At 55.0% G+C, this 19,938-nt stretch overlaps 8 protein-coding genes and 1 pseudogene across 9 annotated transcripts in view; 3 read left to right on the plus strand and 6 right to left on the minus strand.

Moving 5' to 3' along the window:
• BU25DRAFT_243551 (TPR-like protein) overlaps positions 1-2,341 on the minus strand; it is a 4,274-nt gene extending 1,933 nt beyond the window's left edge. The window contains exons 1-4 of the mRNA XM_033701547.1: positions 1,896-2,341; positions 1,218-1,841; positions 246-1,135; positions 89-119 (exon numbers count right to left, since the gene is read on the minus strand). Coding sequence (XP_033564794.1) covers positions 89-119; positions 246-1,135; positions 1,218-1,841; positions 1,896-2,001 — 1,651 coding nt within the window. The 5' untranslated portion in view covers positions 2,002-2,341. The remainder of the gene's footprint in view (positions 1-88; positions 120-245; positions 1,136-1,217; positions 1,842-1,895) is intronic.
• On the minus strand, positions 1,631-3,578 carry BU25DRAFT_243492 (uncharacterized protein). Its single transcript, XM_033701546.1, has 5 exons — positions 3,010-3,578; positions 2,630-2,950; positions 2,516-2,575; positions 1,896-2,464; positions 1,631-1,841 (listed from the first exon to the last, which is right to left on the minus strand). The coding sequence occupies exons 1-4, from the start codon at positions 3,235-3,237 to the stop codon at positions 2,042-2,044; spliced, it is 1,032 nt and encodes a 343-aa protein (XP_033564795.1). The 5' UTR covers positions 3,238-3,578; the 3' UTR covers positions 1,631-1,841; positions 1,896-2,041.
• BU25DRAFT_407897 (uncharacterized protein) lies at positions 3,031-4,450 on the plus strand. The gene has a single exon (XM_033705670.1). It carries the CDS (start codon positions 3,303-3,305, stop codon positions 4,263-4,265), a length of 963 nt encoding a protein of 320 aa, XP_033564796.1. The 5' UTR covers positions 3,031-3,302; the 3' UTR covers positions 4,266-4,450.
• Positions 4,451-5,605: 1,155 nt separating this feature from the next.
• On the minus strand, positions 5,606-7,305 carry BU25DRAFT_407898 (uncharacterized protein; the record flags this gene model as incomplete). Its single annotated transcript, XM_033705671.1, has 3 exons — positions 6,873-7,305; positions 6,655-6,816; positions 5,606-6,597 (listed from the first exon to the last, which is right to left on the minus strand). Exons 1-3 carry the CDS (start codon positions 6,918-6,920, stop codon positions 5,608-5,610), a joined length of 1,200 nt encoding a protein of 399 aa, XP_033564797.1. The 5' UTR covers positions 6,921-7,305.
• Positions 7,306-8,635: 1,330 nt separating this feature from the next.
• Positions 8,636-9,942, plus strand: BU25DRAFT_243721 (Zn-dependent exopeptidase). The gene has a single exon (XM_033701549.1). It carries the CDS (start codon positions 8,676-8,678, stop codon positions 9,897-9,899), a length of 1,224 nt encoding a protein of 407 aa, XP_033564798.1. The 5' UTR covers positions 8,636-8,675; the 3' UTR covers positions 9,900-9,942.
• Positions 9,943-10,434: 492 nt separating this feature from the next.
• BU25DRAFT_t35 lies at positions 10,435-10,518 on the plus strand (annotated as a pseudogene). The gene has a single exon. The product of its transcript is annotated as a tRNA-OTHER (tRNA).
• Positions 10,519-10,899: 381 nt separating this feature from the next.
• On the minus strand, positions 10,900-13,112 carry BU25DRAFT_243760 (amino acid permease). The gene is made up of 2 exons (XM_033701550.1): positions 12,519-13,112; positions 10,900-12,468 (listed from the first exon to the last, which is right to left on the minus strand). The coding sequence occupies exons 1-2, from the start codon at positions 12,802-12,804 to the stop codon at positions 10,976-10,978; spliced, it is 1,779 nt and encodes a 592-aa protein (XP_033564799.1). The 5' UTR covers positions 12,805-13,112; the 3' UTR covers positions 10,900-10,975.
• An 825-nt stretch (positions 13,113-13,937) lies between these two features.
• BU25DRAFT_243840 (uncharacterized protein) lies at positions 13,938-14,772 on the minus strand. Its single transcript, XM_033701552.1, has 2 exons — positions 14,406-14,772; positions 13,938-14,352 (listed from the first exon to the last, which is right to left on the minus strand). Exons 1-2 carry the CDS (start codon positions 14,680-14,682, stop codon positions 14,111-14,113), a joined length of 519 nt encoding a protein of 172 aa, XP_033564800.1. The 5' UTR covers positions 14,683-14,772; the 3' UTR covers positions 13,938-14,110.
• Positions 14,773-16,219: 1,447 nt separating this feature from the next.
• Positions 16,220-19,785, minus strand: BU25DRAFT_407904 (uncharacterized protein). Its single transcript, XM_033705672.1, has 2 exons — positions 19,149-19,785; positions 16,220-19,099 (listed from the first exon to the last, which is right to left on the minus strand). The coding sequence occupies exons 1-2, from the start codon at positions 19,505-19,507 to the stop codon at positions 16,294-16,296; spliced, it is 3,165 nt and encodes a 1,054-aa protein (XP_033564801.1). The 5' UTR covers positions 19,508-19,785; the 3' UTR covers positions 16,220-16,293.
• Between the last annotated feature and the right edge of the window lie 153 nt (positions 19,786-19,938).

A 19,938-nucleotide genomic window follows, 5' to 3' on the forward strand; every position in this document is an offset into this window, starting at 1 on the left:
AGCTTTCCCTGGTCGCTGTAGAGGAGGCCCAGGTTGTTAGACGTACGCAGTGTCGATGTATGGTCTTGCCCTAGTGCCTTTTTGTAACCTTCCAGTGCCTGCGTGTACATCTTCTCTGCCTTGTCGAGCTTTCCCTGGGCCCTGTAGAGGTTGCCCAGGTTGTTGATTGTGTCAAGTGCCGACGTGTGGTCTTCCCCTAGCGCCTTCTTGTAGCCTTCCAGCGCTTGCGTGTACATCTCCTCTGCCTTGTCGAGCTTTCCCTGGTCACTGTAGAGGAGGCCCAGGTTGTTGACTGTGTCGAGTGTCGACGTGTGATCTTCTCCCAGCACCTTCTTCTTGCTATCCAGCGCCTGTGTGTACATCGTCTCTGCCTTGTCGAGCTTTCCCTGGTCCCTGTAAAGATCACCTAGGTTGTGGACTGCCCACAGCAGTGACTGCTCATCCTCCTGCTCGCGAGCTCCATTCTCTGCTCCCTGGCCCATCATGTCCTCTTTCACTACGCTCTTCTCACACCGCTCGGCATGCGCAAGAAGTCGGGCTTGCGTCTTCCAGTACTTCCTCTCGGTGTCAATCGGCACCGCGAGCCCAACAAGCACAACTGCCAGCCGCGACAGCGCGGTCCGTTGCCTGTCGTCTTGCATGTGCAGCGCCCACTGGTGCACCACCGGATGCGTTGAGTGGCCTGTCTGGTCCCCCGCCTCCTCTACCAGAGAGTAGCTCCGGAGCGTCCCAACGGCCTTGGTGAACTCCATCTCGCTGCGCGCCGTCTCTCCAAGCCACGCTGCTGTTCGCTCTGCAGCCACAGTCGACTTGTGTGATGCTGCGGCCAGCAGTCCATGCCACAGGCCCTTGTTGTCCAGATGCGCCCATAGAAGCAGCAGGTTCGCGGCCTCCTCGTTCCTTCTCCGGACAGCCGTGTACGATATCGTCCAGGTCGTCGCCACGCTGCCGTTCGCGTAGCTCCGCAGCGGTATCCGTCTGCCGTCATGCGACTCCATCAGCTCCTGCCACTGCTCCTTGTACAGCCGAGTATAGGTGCTAAAGCCCATGCCTGTCTCGCTCATGTACGCAGCAGCCTGCGCCAGCGCCAGCGGCAGCCCATCGAGCAGTCCCAGCAGCTCGTCGGCCTCCTGACCTGTGATGGCGTTAGCGTCACCGTATTGCCTGCTGCCGCTGCGCCCATTGCAGACGCTGCAGCTACATTCCGAGATGCTCACCCACACCTCTCCCGTACCACGTCTTGAAGATGGTCTGCGCCTGCTCCTTGTCCACATTCTTCACTTCCCACTGCTCTCCGAGCTGGCCCAGATGCGAAAGACGGGTCGTGATCAGCACCGATCCGTGGTCAGCCTCCGGCAGGTACTCTCCCACGTCATACGCCTCCGTGTCTTCTTCGCGCCGTCGGTCGTCTCGGTCGACGTTATCTACTATGAGCAACCAGTTGCTGTTGTCTGCTATACTCAGCCAGTCTATCACGTCCCTCGCCACTGCGTCGACGTCGCCGCCCAGGCCAGCGGCGTACAGCCTGCTGGCCTCGGGGATCTGCCCTGCTGGGATGCGGCTCGCAAACGTCGCAAAGCTCTGCTTGAGGCTGCTCTCGCTACTCCCATCTAGCCACAACACCGACGAGAAGCTCCGCTGCTGTCGCCGGGCAAAGTTAGCCGCCAGCTGCGTCTTGCCCACGCCGCCCAGCCCGTAGCCTACCAGCAACCGTCGCTTCTTCACACCCTTGTGCGGTAGAAGTGCTTGCTCTAGCGCTTGCGTGTCCCTTCGCCGCTCTGCAAACTTCCCCACAGGCACACCCTTGAGGCTGAAGTCGACTTTGTGTTTGTCAATGCTTGCTACGCTCAGTCAACATTTTGCATTCCTTAGCAGCTACTGCGGGTTGTAGTTACATTGAGATCGAGCCAGCATCAGGCCTGGAGACGCTTTGATCATGCCCTTCACCACGTCACTCACCGTCTCGAAGTCCTCCTCTGTCGGCCTCCCGAACTTGTTCATGTCGAAGTGCGTGCGCGACAGCGAGAACTTGCTCGTCGCGTCAGACAGGTCGAGGCAGCCAGAGCTCTCGCTCACCACGAATCGCTACAAAGACAGTCAGCGCTGACAGCACTGCACACTCTCGCTGTCCTGAACTTACCGTTCGGTCTATTTTGCCCACGATCCTGCCCACATTGCTCGTCTTGAGCTCGTAGAAGCACGCCACCTGCGCCTTGTTCGCCAGCCCGCGCGTCTTCCCAAACTGGTCCACCACCTCTTGCAGGAACTCGTTGCCCGGTTGCAGAATCCCCAGCGTGTCCGCCTGTATCTCGTCCTGCTCATACTCGCGCTGCGCCGCCGCCAGCATCTCCACCTGGCTCATCCCCTCTGCGCCTCGAAAGGGGGTGCCGAAGAAGATGAGGCCAGTGGTCGATGCGAACACGCCGGGCCACTCGCTCTCGTGGTGTCGGGCATCCAGGAGTGCCTGCAGGCGTTTAGTTATAGCTATGTCTCACGGTTTCGGTAAGCAGCCCACCTTCAGCACGACTAGCCCGCCAAAGCAGTGCGCTACGAAGAGCAGCGGCCGAAACGGGTACTCCTAGTAGGGTTAGCTGTGGTTACCTCTCTACGACGCAAGATCTGTCCGCACCGCTCGCCTTCGCCGCAAGGCCAGCAGCAGCCGCTGTGCCACCGTCGACGCCTTCTGCCGCATCGCCCCCTCGCCAAACCACTGCGACTGGTACCCGTACCGCATGATCCGCGCCTGGGGAGCTACCGCCGGGAGCATGCTCTGCTCCACCAGCCAGTTGACCCACCGCGGGCTCTCCGCCGTGCCGACATTCTTGCACCAGCTGTCCTCTGGGTGCGCGCCGATGCCGTGCACTGCGACGATGTCGACGGGCTCAGCAGCGTCTGCTGGTGCGTCGCGGAGCACTCTTAGCCCAATGTCGTCGTCGGTCGTTAGCCGGACCTGGAGCCGAGTTAGCCTTGCTTGTTGTTTGGCGCGCTTCGGTCCGCGCGTCGACCCACCATTGCTGTTCGTGTACCCACACTGCGGGGTAGGAAGTGAACGACGAGAACAACGAACAAAGTGAAGAGCAGGAAGGTTGGAGAGGTGGAGAGGTGATGACCAGAAGGCATCCAGACTGAGACGCAAGGCTGAAGATGATGGCCAACGGCGCACGGCTGGCGGCTGCGCATGCTTCCATGTGGCGAGGCAGAGCCGCGCTGAGCTGGGCAGTGCTGTCTCGAGCACATCAGCGCTTCCCCGCCAGTTACGCAAGCAGATTCTCCTCTGCAACCGCATTGCTCTTGTTGCCGTCATGCCGCCGTTCTCGAGAGCGACAGAGCTTGTTCGCGATCTTACGCCCGCACCTGGAGCGCCACAGGATGGTGTTTTGCCCAGCCAGCCTTCGATCGCTCTTAGCGACGTACCACGCATGAAAACATTTCTGATGGACGACTTGTTCTCTCAAGACCTTGAGGCGATGGCGCCTCGCTTGTGGATCATGACCACCCCATCCAGCGAGAACATCAATGCTTTGCATCGACAACGGGTCAAGGGCCGCGAAATCATAGTCACAGAAGAGCCTCGGCTACACCTTGTATGGATACACAACCGCATCTTCATCAAGCCCCTTCCACGGTACCTTCTATCGTACGCGTTCTGGGAAGGCTTTTTGGACGAGCCTTCAGACCGGCTAGGTGAGGGCAGAAGCAGCATTCGCAAGGCTGCGGCTGGCTTCCTGCGCACATACCGCCACTTGATCCGACACGAGACAGACTTCAACATCGCTCAGCACGAGCACCTCAGCCTCATTCCCAAGGACGTGGACTGGCCGTCCTTTTGTCGCTTCACATCAGAGCTCAGCAGCATAGACGACTCTGCTGTGTCGAGGAGGTACTGCTTTGGCGAGCTGAGGCTGACGCGGCTCAACCTCTACGCTCCGCTGCTGCTTCGCAAGTTCCACTTCGAGCAGGTGCATGGACAGTATGGCGACTTCTTCGCGCGACTGTACGGGCCCATCCTTTTCGTGTTTGCTCTGGTCTCTACGATTCTGAGCTCTATGCAAGTTGCGCTTGCGGTCGAGCAGTTGGTCGCGGTGCAATGGGTTTCGATTTGGTATGTGTCTCGTTGGTTCAGCGTGCTCAGTCTGATGGGGAGTGCTGTTGTTGCTGGCTGGTTTGCAGTTCTTTGGCTGTGGATGGTATTGGACGAGTGGGTATATACTGCAAGACAGAAACTGGAGAAGCGGCATAACGGTGTGGTTGACCCAAAGTGCTGAATCATTACTGGAGACAAGGGCAGTGTCTTGCAAGATCTAGGGAGTTCGAGGTGTGGAGCAAATAGGTGAGAATGGTGTCTCAATAAGTGTCCCTTTCGACCGTCAGACAGCAAGCAATGATTGCATGTACAGTTCGAAGCAATATTCAGCATAAAAAGCATTTTGTTATGCCTCCTGCTAGACGCAGCTGCTGAGCGTGACATTGTTTGGAAGCGAGAGCGCATGCATATGGAAGCACAAAACCGTCAACGAGGCTAGGGCGTGGTACTCAAAGCATTCTCGGGCTATGAAGCGGTGTTTGTGACAGAACACTCTAAGTGTCAGCCTTTGCGCGACAATCTCGCTGCTCTAAAAAAAAAAAGTCAGAGACGAAGGGCAGTGCCTCTGTTAGGACAGAATTGGCGCAGGCAGGCCAGCAAGCGTGCAACGTTGGCGATGCTGTTATAGTCGCTCGTCAGGTACAGTCAAGTCAGTTTCGAGGCGGCACAGGATACTGTGGAAGCTGCTCCGCAAGCAAGCATAGAAGATGTTAGCTACTAGGTTTGCAAGTGCACGAGGGTCTGTTAGATGCAGGTGCCTTGGATACTCAAGCTGCGGCCCGTGGTTTAGTTGTGCTGTAACCTGTAAGCTCAGTAAAGCCTAGCGATAGGCCGACGTAGAACACAAGCGATAAAGCTCAACTCTGTTTGCAAGAAAGCTAACTTGTGGTTCGCCTCTGCAGCTTTGGGTGGTATCGTACTAGCGCGAGCAGCGCGGTGCCTCGAGCGTCAGCCTTGTTTCTGATACCTTGGCACTCTGCCGCGGCGGAGCTCAGCCCGCGGCGGAGCGGCCTGCACGAGCCATCCCGCCCGCTACTGGACCACTTTGTTGTAAGTTACACAAGCTGTAGATGGGGCCAGATTGCGACTCACGATGGATGGAATGTATAGACTGATAAAGTCAGAATGATATAAACAAGATAAATCAAGGAAGCTAAGAGCGTTTTCAATGTGTATATGTAGGCAGTTTGAACAAAGAACGTTTACTGTGTTTCACTTGCTGGCTGTCTCCGGCGGCCTAACAGAGCAAGCCAAACAGTCTGATTGCTGACCAGATGGAAATAAATCCGGAGTTTGTGCACGTTCAGGTCGATGAACGAGGCTGTGTTCAATCGGCTCCGCTGGACATTGGTCAGCCCTGGAGGAGCCGCTTTACGAATAGTATGCTGTTGGCGATCAATCAGAGGCACCTTTTTGGTCCCACAACATGCAGCTACTGGATCTGGACGAGATTCGTTGAGGGGCATGTCCAACTGTCTCGGGAGATGCTTTACTACATTAAGAATTGTCAACTTTACTTTCTCCTATATCGCATGAGTCTGTATCGAGATCTCGCTCGTCTTGTAGATATGGCCACCATGACTGCTTTTACCCTCGCTAGTCGCCGTTGTTGGTCGGTCCTCGCTCTTTCTACTCAGACTACGCGCGCTTACGCCGCTTCCCACTTCTGTGTAGGGTCCATCAGCTGTTGTCAGTCCTGTTTCGCTCAGTCGTCTGTTGTTTATCCGTGTACTGCCGATGGTCGTCCTCTTCCATTTGGACCTAAGACCGAGTTCAATTCCAGTACTTGTTCGTCCGGCTGTTTGCGTACGACTTCGTGAGAAAGATGAACCCAGCAATTTAGGTAAGATCTTGACAACGGCAGGCTTTACTCCCGGTGCGGAAGCACACAACAGGCTGACATAAATCTCTGTCGACGTCCAAATCGACACATCGTATGAGTCCCAGCTTGGTTCGAAGTTCGGCATCGTTATAGAGCCGCTGACCCGCACCATACGTACTATGCCAGCAACGACAGCAAGCGAACCGAGAAGCACGATGCCAGTCAAAGCCCATTTCTGTCGTTGATGCAACTGCAGTTCGAGGACACGAGGTAGTACGATGGCCATGAGCGCAACATCGACGACTATGTTGAGGCTTCCGCTAAGGAGAAAGCCTGGTAGGTCTTGGAGGCACTTGGCGGCCGGACGTCCTTCGGTCCAGTAGACATGAATCGGTCGACACTGAAATGCGACTTCGAACATGAATGGTACGATTAGAAGGAAAAGGAGGACCATCAGTGCCTGTATCATATAGCGTCCACGTTTGTCCGTGTAGAAGATGCGAAGATATGTAAGGCATATGCTAAGCTTTGACAATGCAAGTGCCGGAAGGAGGATGATTTGGGCCGCGTACGCGTACTTCTGGGATGTGATGGGGGCCTGAGGATTTTCCATGGATGTTGCAATGGCATGACGTCCAGCACCGTTGTCGATCTGACCGTATTGGCAGACGCTGTAGCCGGTACAAAATACCTGTTGAAGTGTGAGTTCGGAGGTTTTCGCAATACTTGATCAAATGCCTTGACTTACCCAAGCTAACATAAGAATGTAGTCTTCTCCCCTCCACGCTTTGATGATGGCGACCCGAGAATACGCTCTCGCAAAGAAGAACAAGGAACCGACAGCCTGGACAACGATGTTGCCAATGATCATCTGCGGTTGGCGTGATTGCGCAAGGAAGCTTGGTGGAAACTGTAGTTTGTGTCAGCCAAAAAGACACTTCTGTTCGTGAGAGCTCGTTATAGTACCTCCTGGTTGCCATGATCCTGACGCGCAACATGGTGAATGAGGCCCATTGGTCTTCGTTCATGTCTTCATTCGCAAAGTGAGGTTGCTACAGAACTGTCAGACTGCGGGGGCCCGAGGAGGGTCTTTCGAGAAGGGTCGCCTTCGCACCATCAGCGTTGATGCCAGACAACACACTTCGGATATCCAATCAGCGTACCCCAGACGCCGGCACCCCAATGCTAGGGCCATTCGCGTGCTCCTGCAGTTTGAGGCAACCCTAGACAAATAGAGTTTCGGTAGCTCCTCCAGGTACAGCCACAGCAATTGTACAGCAGCAACTTTAGGGCGCTTTGTATGCAGGTACCAGAACTATGGTTGCGACGTGCATGTGCACACTTCATGTCAAGAAAGACTCCTGAGCATGCTGAGCGTGCATCGTGGTGTGGAGGCAAAAGCGCACGTGGCTCATGGTATCAAGTTCCGCGGCCCACAATGGCGATCCAGCTCCTACAATGATCGAACATCGTAAGATCAATCCTTGCGGGTATCAAACTCAACACCTGAAATGTGGTATGCTAAGCGCCCATGCTAAAAGTAGAGATTCTATGTGTGGATCAAAAAGCGTGATTCAAGGTTTGCGTATTTTTTTGGGGGATTGATTGCGATTAGCTGTGGAGCGAGTCATTGTGAACTGACGTCCTGTCGTCTGATATTCGGGAGCCTCGTTGTCATGAACTTTATCAGGTTTTCCCTGAAACTGTAAGTGCGACAGACGAGGAGTCGCAGGTTGGGGTGCTAGTCTGCCACGACATACATTTGGGGCAACTTTGCCGCTCTTGTCTCTGTCTCACCCGTGAAATATTCGTAAGCTTCATTCCGATTCCAGGTTCGCAAGCCCCCCAAGAAGCTAATTAAACTAGCTGAATCGCCTGAAGGATAAATCGCTTCAATGAGGCTGGGGGCTTTGACAATCGGTGGCGAGGGGGCGATCATCTTCAAGCTTGACCCTGGTTGTGAGCAGTACCATTGCAGGGAGATCGAGTCGCAGCTGTCTAATATCAACTCGAGCTGCAATGACCATATGGACTAGATCATCAAATGTCAGAGAGTTTGACATCTGAAAGAACCTCCTGACATGTTTCTCCTGTGCCGTCAGCGTGCCGCTCTCCACAATTTGTTGGCAGCGGCGTACCCCAGTGCTTAAAAGGCCCCCATCTATCGAGCGGCAGGGCGGCAAGCTGCCGATGCCACTGCAACATCTCCAGTGGAGGTTGTGATTGAATCGATGAAACTGCTCCGTGGGTATTGCATGATCGACCTCATGTTCAATAGGATACCGTCTCGGTCACTGAGCGTGATCGTTCCTCATGCTGATGCAAGTTGAAGCTCGACCTTCTGACCTGTGTCCGCATCTTTCACCATACACTCTTCTCTATAGTCTCAATGCCGAGGACAGTCATCAAACACCTTACTAGTGGAGTTGAGATAGCGGCATGCCCGTTAGAAAGAGCAGTTTTCGAGACGAGGTTTTCGAGGTTTGAGAAGTTCGACAATCGACAACTGTGCGCGTTGGGTCCTAGGAAATTTCATTAACGGTTCGACCCTGTAAATCAGGAGTTGAGGACTGGTTCTATATTTTCGTAGTCACTCTGTGCTGTGCGATGTTGATGTCGGGTACGAAAGAGGCAGGTATCTGACGGAATCGTTCGCTCGGCGCTCGTCATGCCGAAGCGAAGCTCGAGCTTGAGCACCGATATCTCCAGCTCCCCTCTTTCCAGCCTCCACCATTCAATTGAAGCGCCGCAGCTTCGCCACCTTTGAACATGCTTCTTCAGAACCTCTCATTGTTGTCCCTGGTTCTGGGCAGCTACGCAGCTATCCTGCAGCCATTTTTTTCAGATGTCACTACGTTCGACCCTTCAACATCCAAAGAGCTGCTCGCCCTGCATAAGAAGCTGGTCAAGATCGAGTCAATTAGTGATAATGAGCTCGAAGTAGGAACGTGGCTAGCGTCATATCTCGAAGATAATGGTTTCACCGTAGAGAAGCAGGAAGTTGCAAAGGACCGCTACAACCTCCTCGCCTACGGCAGCAAGCGCGACACGACCATCCTCCTATCCTCGCACATCGATACCGTTCCACCGTACTGGCCATACTACTACAATGAAACTACCGACATTATCGGCGGTCGTGGTAGTGTCGACGCGAAAGCCAGTGTTGCAGCGCAAATACTGGCAGTGATGGGTCTGGACAAGGATAGCGAAGCCAAGATCTTGCGCGACGACATCTCGTTGCTCTTCGTTGTAGGCGAGGAGACTGGTGGCGAAGGAATGAAGGCCTTCAGCTCGTGGGAGAAGCGTCCTCAGTATGACATCGTTATCTTTGGTGAACCTACAGAGGGCAAGCTGGTCTGCGGACACAAGGGCATACTGGGCTTCGAGCTCCATGCCACAGGCAAGGCAGCACATTCAGGCTATCCATGGCTTGGTGTAAGCGCCAATGATATTCTGGTTGAGGCGTTGGGCGCGCTGCTTGAGCTAAGACAGCATCTGCCCTGGAGTGAGAAGTACGGCAACACCACCATGAATTTCGGCCGCATTCAGGGTGGTGTGGCAGCCAATGTCGTCGCGGAGACAGCAAGCGCAAAGATTGCGACGCGTCTCGCAGCTGGTACACCAAAGGTTGTCCAGGGCCTCATCATCAACGCTACGAAAGATGTAAAGGCTCGCGCACAGAAGCAAGGTGGTGACCTGGAGTTTGATTGGAGTGGCAACGGATATGGCCCAGTTGACATCGATTGCGATATCGAGGGCTTCGAGAAGCTCACTGTGAACTACGGCACTGACGTGCCCAACCTTAAGGGTGATTTCAGACGGTACCTGTACGGACCGGGCAACATCTTCGTCGCACATTCAGATCACGAGGCCCTCAAGAGGAAGGAGTTGGAGCAGGCTGTCCTCGACTACCGGAGACTGATCATCCAGGCCTCCAAGATGGAGCCAAAAAAGCAAGGCTCCGACGTGGACGGCGAGCAAGTCGAACTGTAGATGCTTGTTTATGTACATATGTATATACCCTTAGCGAGCGTAGATAACATGAATCTTGACGCGACATACGATTCTGATCATAGTTTTTGTGACATTCCAATAAGGCTCTCTACCAATGCGCTCGTGCCCATGGACAGCCTGGCCAAAATATCATTGTTGGCGGCCTTTACGAATCACTCTGCGCTTGTCACTTGAACTTTTTAGTAGCATGGCATCCAACATGCTGTTGAAAGAGTATATTGCTCAATATTAAGAAGCTCTTGTGTTTCTATCAGCCCTTGACGCAATCTAGAAAACGCCAGCTCAAGTCCTTGTTCCTGATATCGTAGCCCGACTACCTTACCAGGAGTTCGTGCTGTATCACAGACCCCACTTTGCAGCGATGAGCGTCAGTGGCTCGCGTCTCGCTGCTATTTTGTTTTGTTCACGCAAGATATATATACTAATATTTTTTCTTTCTTCAACAAGAACAACAACACGGTTTTGTAGTGTATGTGGTACCCCTGATCAATTCGATCCTGAACAGATAACTAATCCTTCTATAGGTAGCGGTTATCACTCCGGATTCTGATCATCTCAGTATCTTCCGGCAACCCCGGTTCGATTCCGGGCAAGACCTCATTTTTTCCTTTCTTTTTTCCTCCCTTGGAGGACTTCGTGTGGATGGGCAGCTCGTCTTTTTGTTGGCTTGGTGGGTGGAAGTGGGGCGCAGCGTGCCCGTTAGCGAGCACAGCTTTGTCACTCTTTATTCAGAACAAGTCGCGCAACACCGTCGAAGAAACGATGTGTTTCAGGCTGTGTTGATCAATCTTCTTCATTATCATCCCAACAGTACTCATCTAATCTCCCTATTTACACTTTCCGCAGCACTCTAATAACAATAGCGTACAACATGAAAACATGCAAAGGCTGCGCAATGCCGTAAAAAAGAGCATGCCGCCTGGTATCAACTCCACCCTAAATAAAATCGAAATGCGATGCGTGAACGCTGCAAGTAACAGAATCGTTAATTTAACGGCACCAAAGCGTTCTATACTCAGACCTTCGGCCGTATTTGTTTTCAGCACGGTCTGCTTTCAGCAAACGTACTTGTAGACTTTCTTCCACTTGGGCCACTTTTTCCTCTCCTCACGCTCCTCCTCGATTAGCGCGTCGATGTTCAGCTCGCGGATGCCCGTGTGCAAATCCATGTTGTGCGACCGCACGACCGAGGTGCGGTAGTAGAATTTGTACGGGATGTAGAAAGCAATCGTGACGGGTAGCGCGAGATACAGGCTGAAGAAGCGCTGCAGACGGACTGGGGTGGATAGATCACCGTATCCGAACGGCGCAAAAGCGACCCAGAACTGGGCGATCAGGACAAGTATGTTGAAGATAAGGCCAACGTAGGAGCCGATTAGGCCCGGTTGCGAGCGGAATGCGAGTTCGGACAGACTGTGGCCTTGGACGCGCCAGCCCTTGCGGAAGCGAATGTGCGCCAGGCAGATTGATAGCCATGTGAAGACGGCGGAGAGGGCGGAAAGAGCGAGGAGCCAGTTGAAAACACCGTCTCGGAGCTTGTCGTCTGCACCGGCAAGGAAGGCGAGGAGGCCGATGGCCAAAGCGAAGGCGATGGAGACGAGAGGGCGGCCTTGACGGTCGATGTAGGCAAAGATCTTGGGCGCTTGGTGTTGCTCTGCTAAGGCGGCAAGAGTGCGAGACGAGCCGTAGATGGAAGAGTTGCCGACAGAGAGTACGGCGATCATGATGACTGCATTGAAGACTGAGGGAAGACCCTCGATGCCGGCGTTCTGGATAGCGATTACGAACGGGGAGGCAACAGCGTTCGCGCCGTTTTCGTTTTGCAGGAGACGGGGCTCGTCGTATGCCACTAGTAGGCCAACGATAGTGAGCGAGACGATATAGAACAAGGAGATTCGCCAGAAGACCTGCTTCACGGCAGTGGGTAGTGATTTGCGAGGATTAGCGGTTTCTGCTGCGGCGAGACCAACAAGCTCAGTTCCAGAGAAAGCGAAGGCAGCGTTGACGAAGACGCTGCAAAGACCCTTGAAGCCGTTATGGAAAGGACCGGGATTTCGCCAGTACTTGCCGCCAATATAGCTACCCTCTGGTCCACCACCAACGTTGATGATGATGCCTAGGATGATGAACCCAATTACGGCAGTGATCTTGATGATGGCAAAGACGAACTCAGCCTCACCGTAGCCTTTGACACCAAACAAGTTGATGACGACGATGAGGACCAGGAAGATGGCAACGTAGGCGTTGTTGTTGACGCCCCCGTCTTTAGTCCAGTACTCGATGGTGAATGTTGCGGCGACAATCTCCAGTGGTAATACGACGAGCCATTGCAGGGCGTAGTTCCAACCCATGGCAAAACCCCATGCTGGGTCGATGAAGCGAGTCGAGTAGGCCGAGAAGGATCCAGCAACAGGAAACAATACTGCCATCTCGCCCAGAGCGTGAACAGTGCAGTACAGCATGATACCGACCAAGCAGTACGCTATGACTAGCGCACCTGGCCCACCATTGGCTAGTGCTTGACCGGAACCGACAAAGAGACCAGTACCTGACAAAAGTTTAACAGTGCATCGTGACTCGCGCGGTCGAACAGCATACCTATCGAGCCTCCGATTGCAATCATCTGCAAATGGCGACCTTTCAGTCTCCGTGCCAGTGGTGAATTCGCTGTGTTCGCTGCTGCTTGTTCGACATCGTATACGGTTCCATCGGCACCAGAGCCTCCCTTCGGCAGCATGGAAGAATTCGGATCTCTCTTGAAACTGTCCAGCACCCTCATGGCTATCCCATCTCGATGCACTGAGCTCTCGCCATAGTAGTCCGAGTTTTGCGATCCTCTCCCAAAGCTCTTTTCAGTGCCGTACATGTCGTCGTCAACAACCATTCTCGATGAAAGCGACAGCGAGAATCGGGATGAATGAACCAAAGAGAACTGCAGCGGGCGCTGCGAGCTCGGGTGGTGTCGCTGCAGTGCAGCCTGAGTCGTAGCTGCTCGTTCTGGAAGAAAGGGTCTTGGGAGACAAAGCCGTCTGTCGTGCTTACGCCTAGATGGCAGGGCCCAGGCTTATTTTACACAGCGAGCTGCGCCTGTAAGACCGAGGCGAATTGACCAGGGTTCAGAGAGACGGTAAGTGATCTCTTAGGCGCTAGGGGTGGAAGGGTATTTGGTTAAGCGGCGGAGCTTCTATCGCGGCGCGGGCTGCGTCTATCTGTCACTGGCCTGCGATGCAACGGCAGCAGACGTTCCGCCGTGGAGACATGCCTGCTAAAGGGGACTGGAGTGAAGCGCGCGATGCTTGCTGTGTCCCGCCGCCCACGAGGGCGCTGATCCCCCTCCCCCCTCTAGCGGGCGACGATCAAGGCTCGCTCTGCGGTCCCTGAGAAGGCAAGGTTGATGGCGACAGTTGGCCAATGTCTTGAGGGCTTGGAGTCCAAGCAGGCCCCCCACCAGACTCGGTGCACTCATTACATCGTCTTGCGGCGTGCGCCGACAGCAAACCATGGAACGACAACCTGTCACCCTTCAAGGCCCCAGACTCGCAGCAGCTTCTCTCCGCGGTTCGCGTCTCACGAGCGCGGTGCCACGCCCACTTTCATCTGGCAGCCGCCGCTGTTGTGCCTCGGCGACGTCTGGTGGCGCTTGCCGTCCACGGTTCTCGAAGACGCCAGCCCGTGCACGCCTTCGTTGTCAACCGAGCGATAGATGCGGCATGTGGTCGCAAGACCCATTCTTCATTATCTCATGCTCCGTGCTATCTCATCTTGATAGCAAGGTGAGTCGAATTGTCATGCTATCAGGCTGGCCTTGCATTGAATGTATCCGATGCTCGATGTTCGAATCCTGAGGTGACATCTCATGACCCAACATTTGAACATCCTGCAAACTATTGGCGGAGCACCGCCGGCAGCCTGCGCTTGGTCCCTAATACGAATCCCATTATTGCCAGAGACACAATCAACAGGACCATCCTAGCAGGCATCGTTGGCAAAGTGCGAACCCCACAAAACGGTTCGTCCTCGAACGACTGCGGTCAGCTCACACGGCCGCAATTTCTCCAACGTGGCGACATGAGGAACGCGTGAACAACACATGAAGACGGATGACCTTTTGAGATGAAGCTTACAGGCTGAAGCCATTCGCATTTACGAAGCTATTGCCAATGCAGCGGCTGATCAGGAACAATCCTTCTTCAACCGTAATATGCAGGTACAACTTTCACAACAATATTTCCACCCTTGTTTCGCATACCACCCTGACGGATTCCAACGTCTGGATGATTGAAACTGGAAGTATGGACTGAAGGATTATGCCCTCGTGCCGCGATCCGACTTCCTCGAGTCTTCGACCCCCCGAGCCGGAATGATACGAGAACTGTGCGACGCTCTGCATCAGCAGCGTCCAGATGCGTCTCCGACCGCATTGTATCACAGCCTGAAGTAGTCAGGTACGTCCACATCGGCAATCGGTCTTAGAGAAAACTGTACCTCGTATTTGTGCGAAGTATCTGCTCGTCATCACGAAATTTTTCCATACCCCCTTCAAAGGTTCTGTCACAAGCAGATGTGCGGGATGAATGCGTGGGATCATGCCTTGGGCTCGTGCCTTCCTCTCCCGACTAGGTTGATGCACGCCACCACACCCTGCACATTTGCAACTCCAAGCGAGCAGCTCTAACGTTCCTTGCGTGCTTGGAAACAGTGAGACATTTCTGGTGCGGTTCGCAGCCCAGATGAGAAGAATTGGCGAGGCCCTGGCATGCATAGTTGTCAACAATCAAATCAAGTCGAACCCTCTCTTCACGCGCTTACCCAAGACAGTAGGAGTTAAGCCTATACAAGTAACTGCTAGGCTCGAACACAGGTAATCAATCAAGTCAAGCTGAGCTCTCTGAGCCCCACTTAATTGATTGTTGACAACCATGCTGCAGAGACGGTCCGAACAATGCATTTACGAGCAGCTTTTGCTTCTTTCTTGTCGCCTTTCTGTGCGAGGGTTCCATTATCGATACACATGCAGGTCTCGGTCTTCCTGTCTGGCGCCGCATTGCGATGTCGCTGCAGAACCCCTTGGCTCAACTCACCAAACAATCATCGTCACCCTCGATAGACCACGCCTCTATCTAACAACCGCATCCGAGACATTCATACGTTTCGCTACCTCTCGCCAACCCAGTAACGCCTACCCTGCCGTACACCTCGGCAAGAGAACGAGGACATTCGGTATCACGCCCCCCTCTCCAGGATGTTCTTAAGAGACAATCTTGTAGCATGCCGCGACCCGTGAATTCGGCACTGGGATCTCGCACGTGCGTGTCGCATGGCGATATCCTACCATGAGTACTCGGATTCGCAATCTCGACCCATCGTCAACACACATCCCCTTTGCTCGCGATGTCATTGCGATCTCCTTGCAGTACCTAACAACGAGGCATCAGTGCAACTCCCGCGCAGCAGCGCTCAAGGTGCGCAAGCGTCGATGCCAACGCACTACGATCTTGCAGCGCAGCACTGCTGTAAGCGGCGAGACTTGTGTTGTGTGAGGTGGTACAACAGCGCCAGGGGCGATCTGATATCAGCAGCTCAGCATACTGATCTGTCATAGCCGCCACCGATTATCGTCGTACTGACCAGCAGTTTGCAAGCAGGGTATTTGAGCCTACCAACCCATGCCCGTGGAGTAATTTCAAGTTGAGCAAAACTGTATATTTCAAACAATCGCGATAACACAACGAGTACGTTGCAGCGACCCTTGGAACAGCATCATGGTCGTAAACAAGCAGTAACTCTGCAACATAGGGCCTTCTACAACACTGTGCACCGTTGTGTACCCTTGCACTCTGCGTAAATCAGGATAAAGGATGTCAAACCATTTCAACTGAACCACAAGTATTATCCACAATTTCCTCCCCACCCGCCCAGTTCCCGCAGGAGCTCGCACCAGATCCCAGCACACATCTAAACTCTTAGCCGACCCAACAAACCAGACGTCGCACCATCACTTGAAGCACCAATATCTCAACATGTGCCCTCACACTTAGTCTGTCAGGAGAAAAGTCTCGCTCAACAGGCAGTTCTGAAAGGGAGTGCTACGCCTCCACCCAAGCGGACGCTACGGACGCTGGGTAGGGAGCGAGGATTGTTCTTGCGCAGTGCCCTCGAGAGGGACAGACCGTCGCGGCCACTGGGAAAGGCTGGACGTCTATGGATCTGTTCATGCGCTGGGTGTGTGTTGGTGGTAGAGATGTATGAACAAGGGGAAGACAAGATGGAAGTCGTGAGGGCGTCGGTACGACCATGGCCCAGATGTCATGCTACCAACGCCAATGATGCTAGAGTAGAGTATCGTACAACATATATACACTATACAAGAAGATTAGTTTGCCGCTGCTGCTGCTGCTGCTGCGGCGGCGGCGGCCTCGGGAGCAAGGCCTGACGCCTGAGCAACCTCCTCCATCTTCTCCGCCATACCGAGATCGCGGAACTCCCAGCCATGCGCGGCTGACGCCCAGTCCTTCTTCTCCCCAAGCACAGCAAGATTCGCCTGCTCAGCCGTCTTGACAAGGAACTCGTCGGCCACTTGCTGGACCTGCTCCGCCGTAACATCCAACAACCGCTCCCTCCTCGCCTGCAGCATCTCATCCGTAATCCCGCTCAAAAACAGCCTCATGCCCTCCCTGCTAACACTCTGCGGTGCATCATATCCCTGAAACGCGCTGAGCTTCGCCTCCTCCAAATCCTGAGCACTCCAAGCGCGATCTCGAGCCCAGGCGCCGGCCTCGGACATGACTTTCATGGAGTTCGTGGGGTTCGGGTCGCGGTAGGAGTACATCCCGAATACGCCGCCTAGACCGCGCGCGTATGCGCCGCCACCGTACGCGCCGCCCTTCTCCCGAATCTCCGGATGGAGGGATTTGAAGGTGAGCAGTTTGGCGAGGATCTCGAGGGGCGCGCCGGCGGGGTCGGTGTACGGAACGGTGCGCACAGCGCGGGCGGAGTAGTATACCTGGTAGGGGAGGGGAAAGAAGGATTTTGCGTTGCGGGGGTACGTGTTTTCTTGCGTCGTTGTCGGAGCCGAAACGGAGTTTGGTAAGGTGTTGAGGAATTTGGAGAGGGCGTCTTGGTTGGGTGTTGCGGACTCGGCGCCGCAGTTGAGCGCGACGCGGAAGGAGGAGTTGTTCGCGATGACGAAGGATTGGATTGCTTTGAGCTTTTGGAGGATGTCTGCGAGGGACTCGAGGGAGGCGAGGCTGGTGGTGAGCTTGACTTGCGTGAGGCCGCCCGTCTGCTCTGCCAGCCGACCGACGGAGGTGATGCCTGCTTCGGCGTATCGCATGGCATACGAGTGACCAGAGGAAGCGATGTTGTTGACCGCACCGCTTGACGAGGCTTGGAGCAGTTCTCTGATCTTCTTTTCGGCTTCTGGGCTTTCGAAGTCGGTCTCTTGCAGTATTGTGCGCAACAGCTCGTACATGTCGGGGATGTTGCGGTCGAAGGCATAGCCGGAGAAAGCGATGCCTTCCTCGTAAGAGTCGAGCGAAAGAGGCGATTGGTTGGAGTGGTAGCCAATGGAGATGCCTCCCGTCTTGAGCTTGATCAGCTCTTCCAGCTGTTCCATTGTCTTGTTTTTCGTGCCTAAGCGCATGAGGGCGTCTGTGAACAACGGGATCAACTCTCTCAGCTCGTCTGGCAGGTTCTCCAGCCGGTGTACTGCACGGAAGTAAGTCAGTCCGTTCGTAGGGGCCTCACGCCATTGCACCTTGACGTCGCCAATGTCGGTGTGGCGAAGAGGCTTCCTCTCCTTCTCTCGCGGGATGTCCTTGACGTGCACGGTGGGCAGGCAGCTGAGATCCTCGTTCCTTGCCTTCTCCTGAACCTCAAGCAACTCCAGTTCGCGCTTCTCGAGGTACCTCTGCGCCTCCTCTTCGCTTGCAAACCTGCTCGTGGTCTCGGAGATCTTCTGCGCCAGCCGTTGACTTTCTTCCTCGACAAGTTCCTGGCTGTAGGTCTCGGACGGCGTCATGGTGAACGTGAGCGTGTTCTCGGTGAGCAAGTACTTCTCGATCAGGCTCTCCAGGTATCCGTCTTCGGCGTACTTTTTCTGGAAGGCGTCGACTGTTTCTTGCCATGCGAGCGCATCCATTGGATCGATGCCGTTGAACCAGCTAGGCTTCAGCCTTTGCATGATGCCCATGCCAAAACTGGCCGTCTTGTGCTTCAGCGACAGCTCCAACTGGTGAAGAATGCCGTTGACCTTGATCTCGTCGAACCCGTTCTGTCGAGTCTCCTGGAACGTCTTGATGATAGCTTCTCTGACCCTGGGCACGTCCTCGGCCTTGACAGCATCCAGACCAACGGAGAAGACGCCTCTCCGCCCTGCACTGTCGTAGCCGGTGTTAGCGCTGAAGTCCGCACCGAGGCCCGATTCTATCAGATTGCGGTACAGAGGCGATCCGTAACCGTTCATAAGCAGACTGCTGAGAACACCCAACGCAAAGTTCTCGACAGAGTCAGCCGTGTCGCCCATCAACCACGTCACTGATGTCTTGTACTGCTTGTCCTGAGGCACCAGAGGGTCCAGAGGGCCAGGGACCGTGACCTGCTTGGGGCTGTTGAGCTCGATGGGTGCCTTGACTTCCTGGTTGACGTGGATCTTGTCGAAGCTGCGCAAACGTTGGTCCACCTCTCGCAGATGGCCGGCCAGGGGCATGTCTCCGTATGTCAAGATTTTTGCGTTGCTGGGATGGTAGTGGTCGGCGTGGAATTTGCGCAGTTGCTGCCAAGTGAGATCGGTGATCTTCTGGGGGTCGCCACCTGAGTTGTTGATGGCGGGGAACAGGTGGTCCTGGAAGCGGGCGTAGAACAGGTAGCTTGCGTCCGACGTCTGCCCCTTCATCTCGTTGTACACGACGCCCTTGAACACCAGCTTCTTTGCGCTTGGATCGTCCGTCTCCGCTGCCAGCGGGTTCTCAGGCCCGATGCGCCACCCTTCCTGCGTGAAGTCGTTCTCCTTCAGCAGCGGGTGCAGCGTCGCATCGAGGTAGACGGACATGAGGTTCTGGAAGTCTTGTGCGTTTGTTGTGGCGAAAGGGTAGGCGGTGTGGTCGGGGAAGGTCCAGGCGTTCATGAAGTTGGACAGTGACCGCGGCAGCATCTTGAAGAAGGGGTCGCGGATGGGGTACCTGGCCGGCTGTCAGCTGGTGTGCATGTGCAGACACAGGGACTGCCTACTTCTCGCTGCCACAGAGGGTCGTGTGCTCGAGGATGTGCGGCACTCCAGTGTCGTCGGGCGGGTTGGTCTTGAAGCCGATGGAGAAGCAGTTGTTCGCATCGTCGCGCGCGATGTGCAGGTACTCGGCGCCCGTCCTGTCATGCAGCAGGTGGAGCGCAGTCAGCTCCAGCTCGGGCACCTGCTTGACGCGCCTGAGCGTGAAGCCGTGGAGCTGCTCTCCGACCTGCGGAAAGTTGGAGACGTCCGTCACTGCAGCCGTCACTGCAGCATACCCTCGCGAGAGGACGCGCGCGGGTCGCAGGCGGGCAGTCGGCGTCGGCCGAGTATTCCGGAGCTGCAGGCGGGCGGTGCGCAGCATGGTTCGCGATGGTGTCGAGCTGGTCGAGGGACACACGTGGAAAAATGTGAGAAGGGGTTCAAGCATCCGTGAATGACGCCCACGCCTCCCGCCCCGATTGGACGGTGCACATGCTACCGTTCGTCTGGACTAGTCGGCAAAGTGGCCATTACTAAGCTTTCGAGATCGCAGTGCCGTCTGCATGTGCTGCATCTGTGCAGCGGGTATAGGGCACAGCAGTCTGGCATAGTAGCGCTGCAGGTTGGTGTCTGCAGTAGCTGGAGTAGCACTTTGAGGCAAGTGTGGCGGAGATTTGTATGAGGAGCTTGTCCGGTCGAGCGACTAACGACTTTGCACTGGACGCTGGCCCCCTCCACCATTGCTGCATACCGCCCGCGAGACACTGCCCAATCACCCCCTGCCCACCCGGCGCGACCACCGAACTGCACATA

The sequence above is a fragment of the Macroventuria anomochaeta genome, assembly GCF_010093625.1.
Source record: "Macroventuria anomochaeta strain CBS 525.71 unplaced genomic scaffold BU25scaffold_6, whole genome shotgun sequence".
NCBI lineage: Eukaryota > Fungi > Ascomycota > Dothideomycetes > Pleosporales > Didymellaceae > Macroventuria > Macroventuria anomochaeta.

Bases quoted from the DNA above. Each gene is read 5' to 3' on its own strand.
- BU25DRAFT_407904 (XM_033705672.1), bottom strand. From the start codon at position 19,507: ATGCTGCGCACCGCCCGCCTGCAGCTCCGGAATACTCGGCCGACGCCG. The intron at 19,100-19,148 runs GTAGGCAGTCCC...ACAGCCGGCCAG, and splicing joins ACCCTCTGTGGCAGCGAGAA to GTACCCCATCCGCGACCCCT.
- BU25DRAFT_407897 (XM_033705670.1), top strand. From the start codon at position 3,303: ATGCCGCCGTTCTCGAGAGCGACAGAGCTTGTTCGCGATCTTACGCCC.
- BU25DRAFT_243840 (XM_033701552.1), bottom strand. From the start codon at position 14,682: ATGCATGCCAGGGCCTCGCCAATTCTTCTCATCTGGGCTGCGAACCGC. The intron at 14,353-14,405 runs GTACAGTTTTCT...TGACTACTTCAG, and splicing joins ATACTTCGCACAAATACGAG to GCTGTGATACAATGCGGTCG.
- BU25DRAFT_243760 (XM_033701550.1), bottom strand. From the start codon at position 12,804: ATGGTTGTTGACGACGACATGTACGGCACTGAAAAGAGCTTTGGGAGA. The intron at 12,469-12,518 runs GTATGCTGTTCG...AACTTTTGTCAG, and splicing joins TGCAATCGGAGGCTCGATAG to GTACTGGTCTCTTTGTCGGT.
- BU25DRAFT_243721 (XM_033701549.1), top strand. From the start codon at position 8,676: ATGCTTCTTCAGAACCTCTCATTGTTGTCCCTGGTTCTGGGCAGCTAC.
- BU25DRAFT_243492 (XM_033701546.1), bottom strand. From the start codon at position 3,237: ATGTGCTCGAGACAGCACTGCCCAGCTCAGCGCGGCTCTGCCTCGCCA. The intron at 2,576-2,629 runs GTGCGGACAGAT...CCCTACTAGGAG, and splicing joins CCTTGCGGCGAAGGCGAGCG to TACCCGTTTCGGCCGCTGCT. The intron at 2,465-2,515 runs GTGGGCTGCTTA...AAACGCCTGCAG, and splicing joins GCGGGCTAGTCGTGCTGAAG to GCACTCCTGGATGCCCGACA.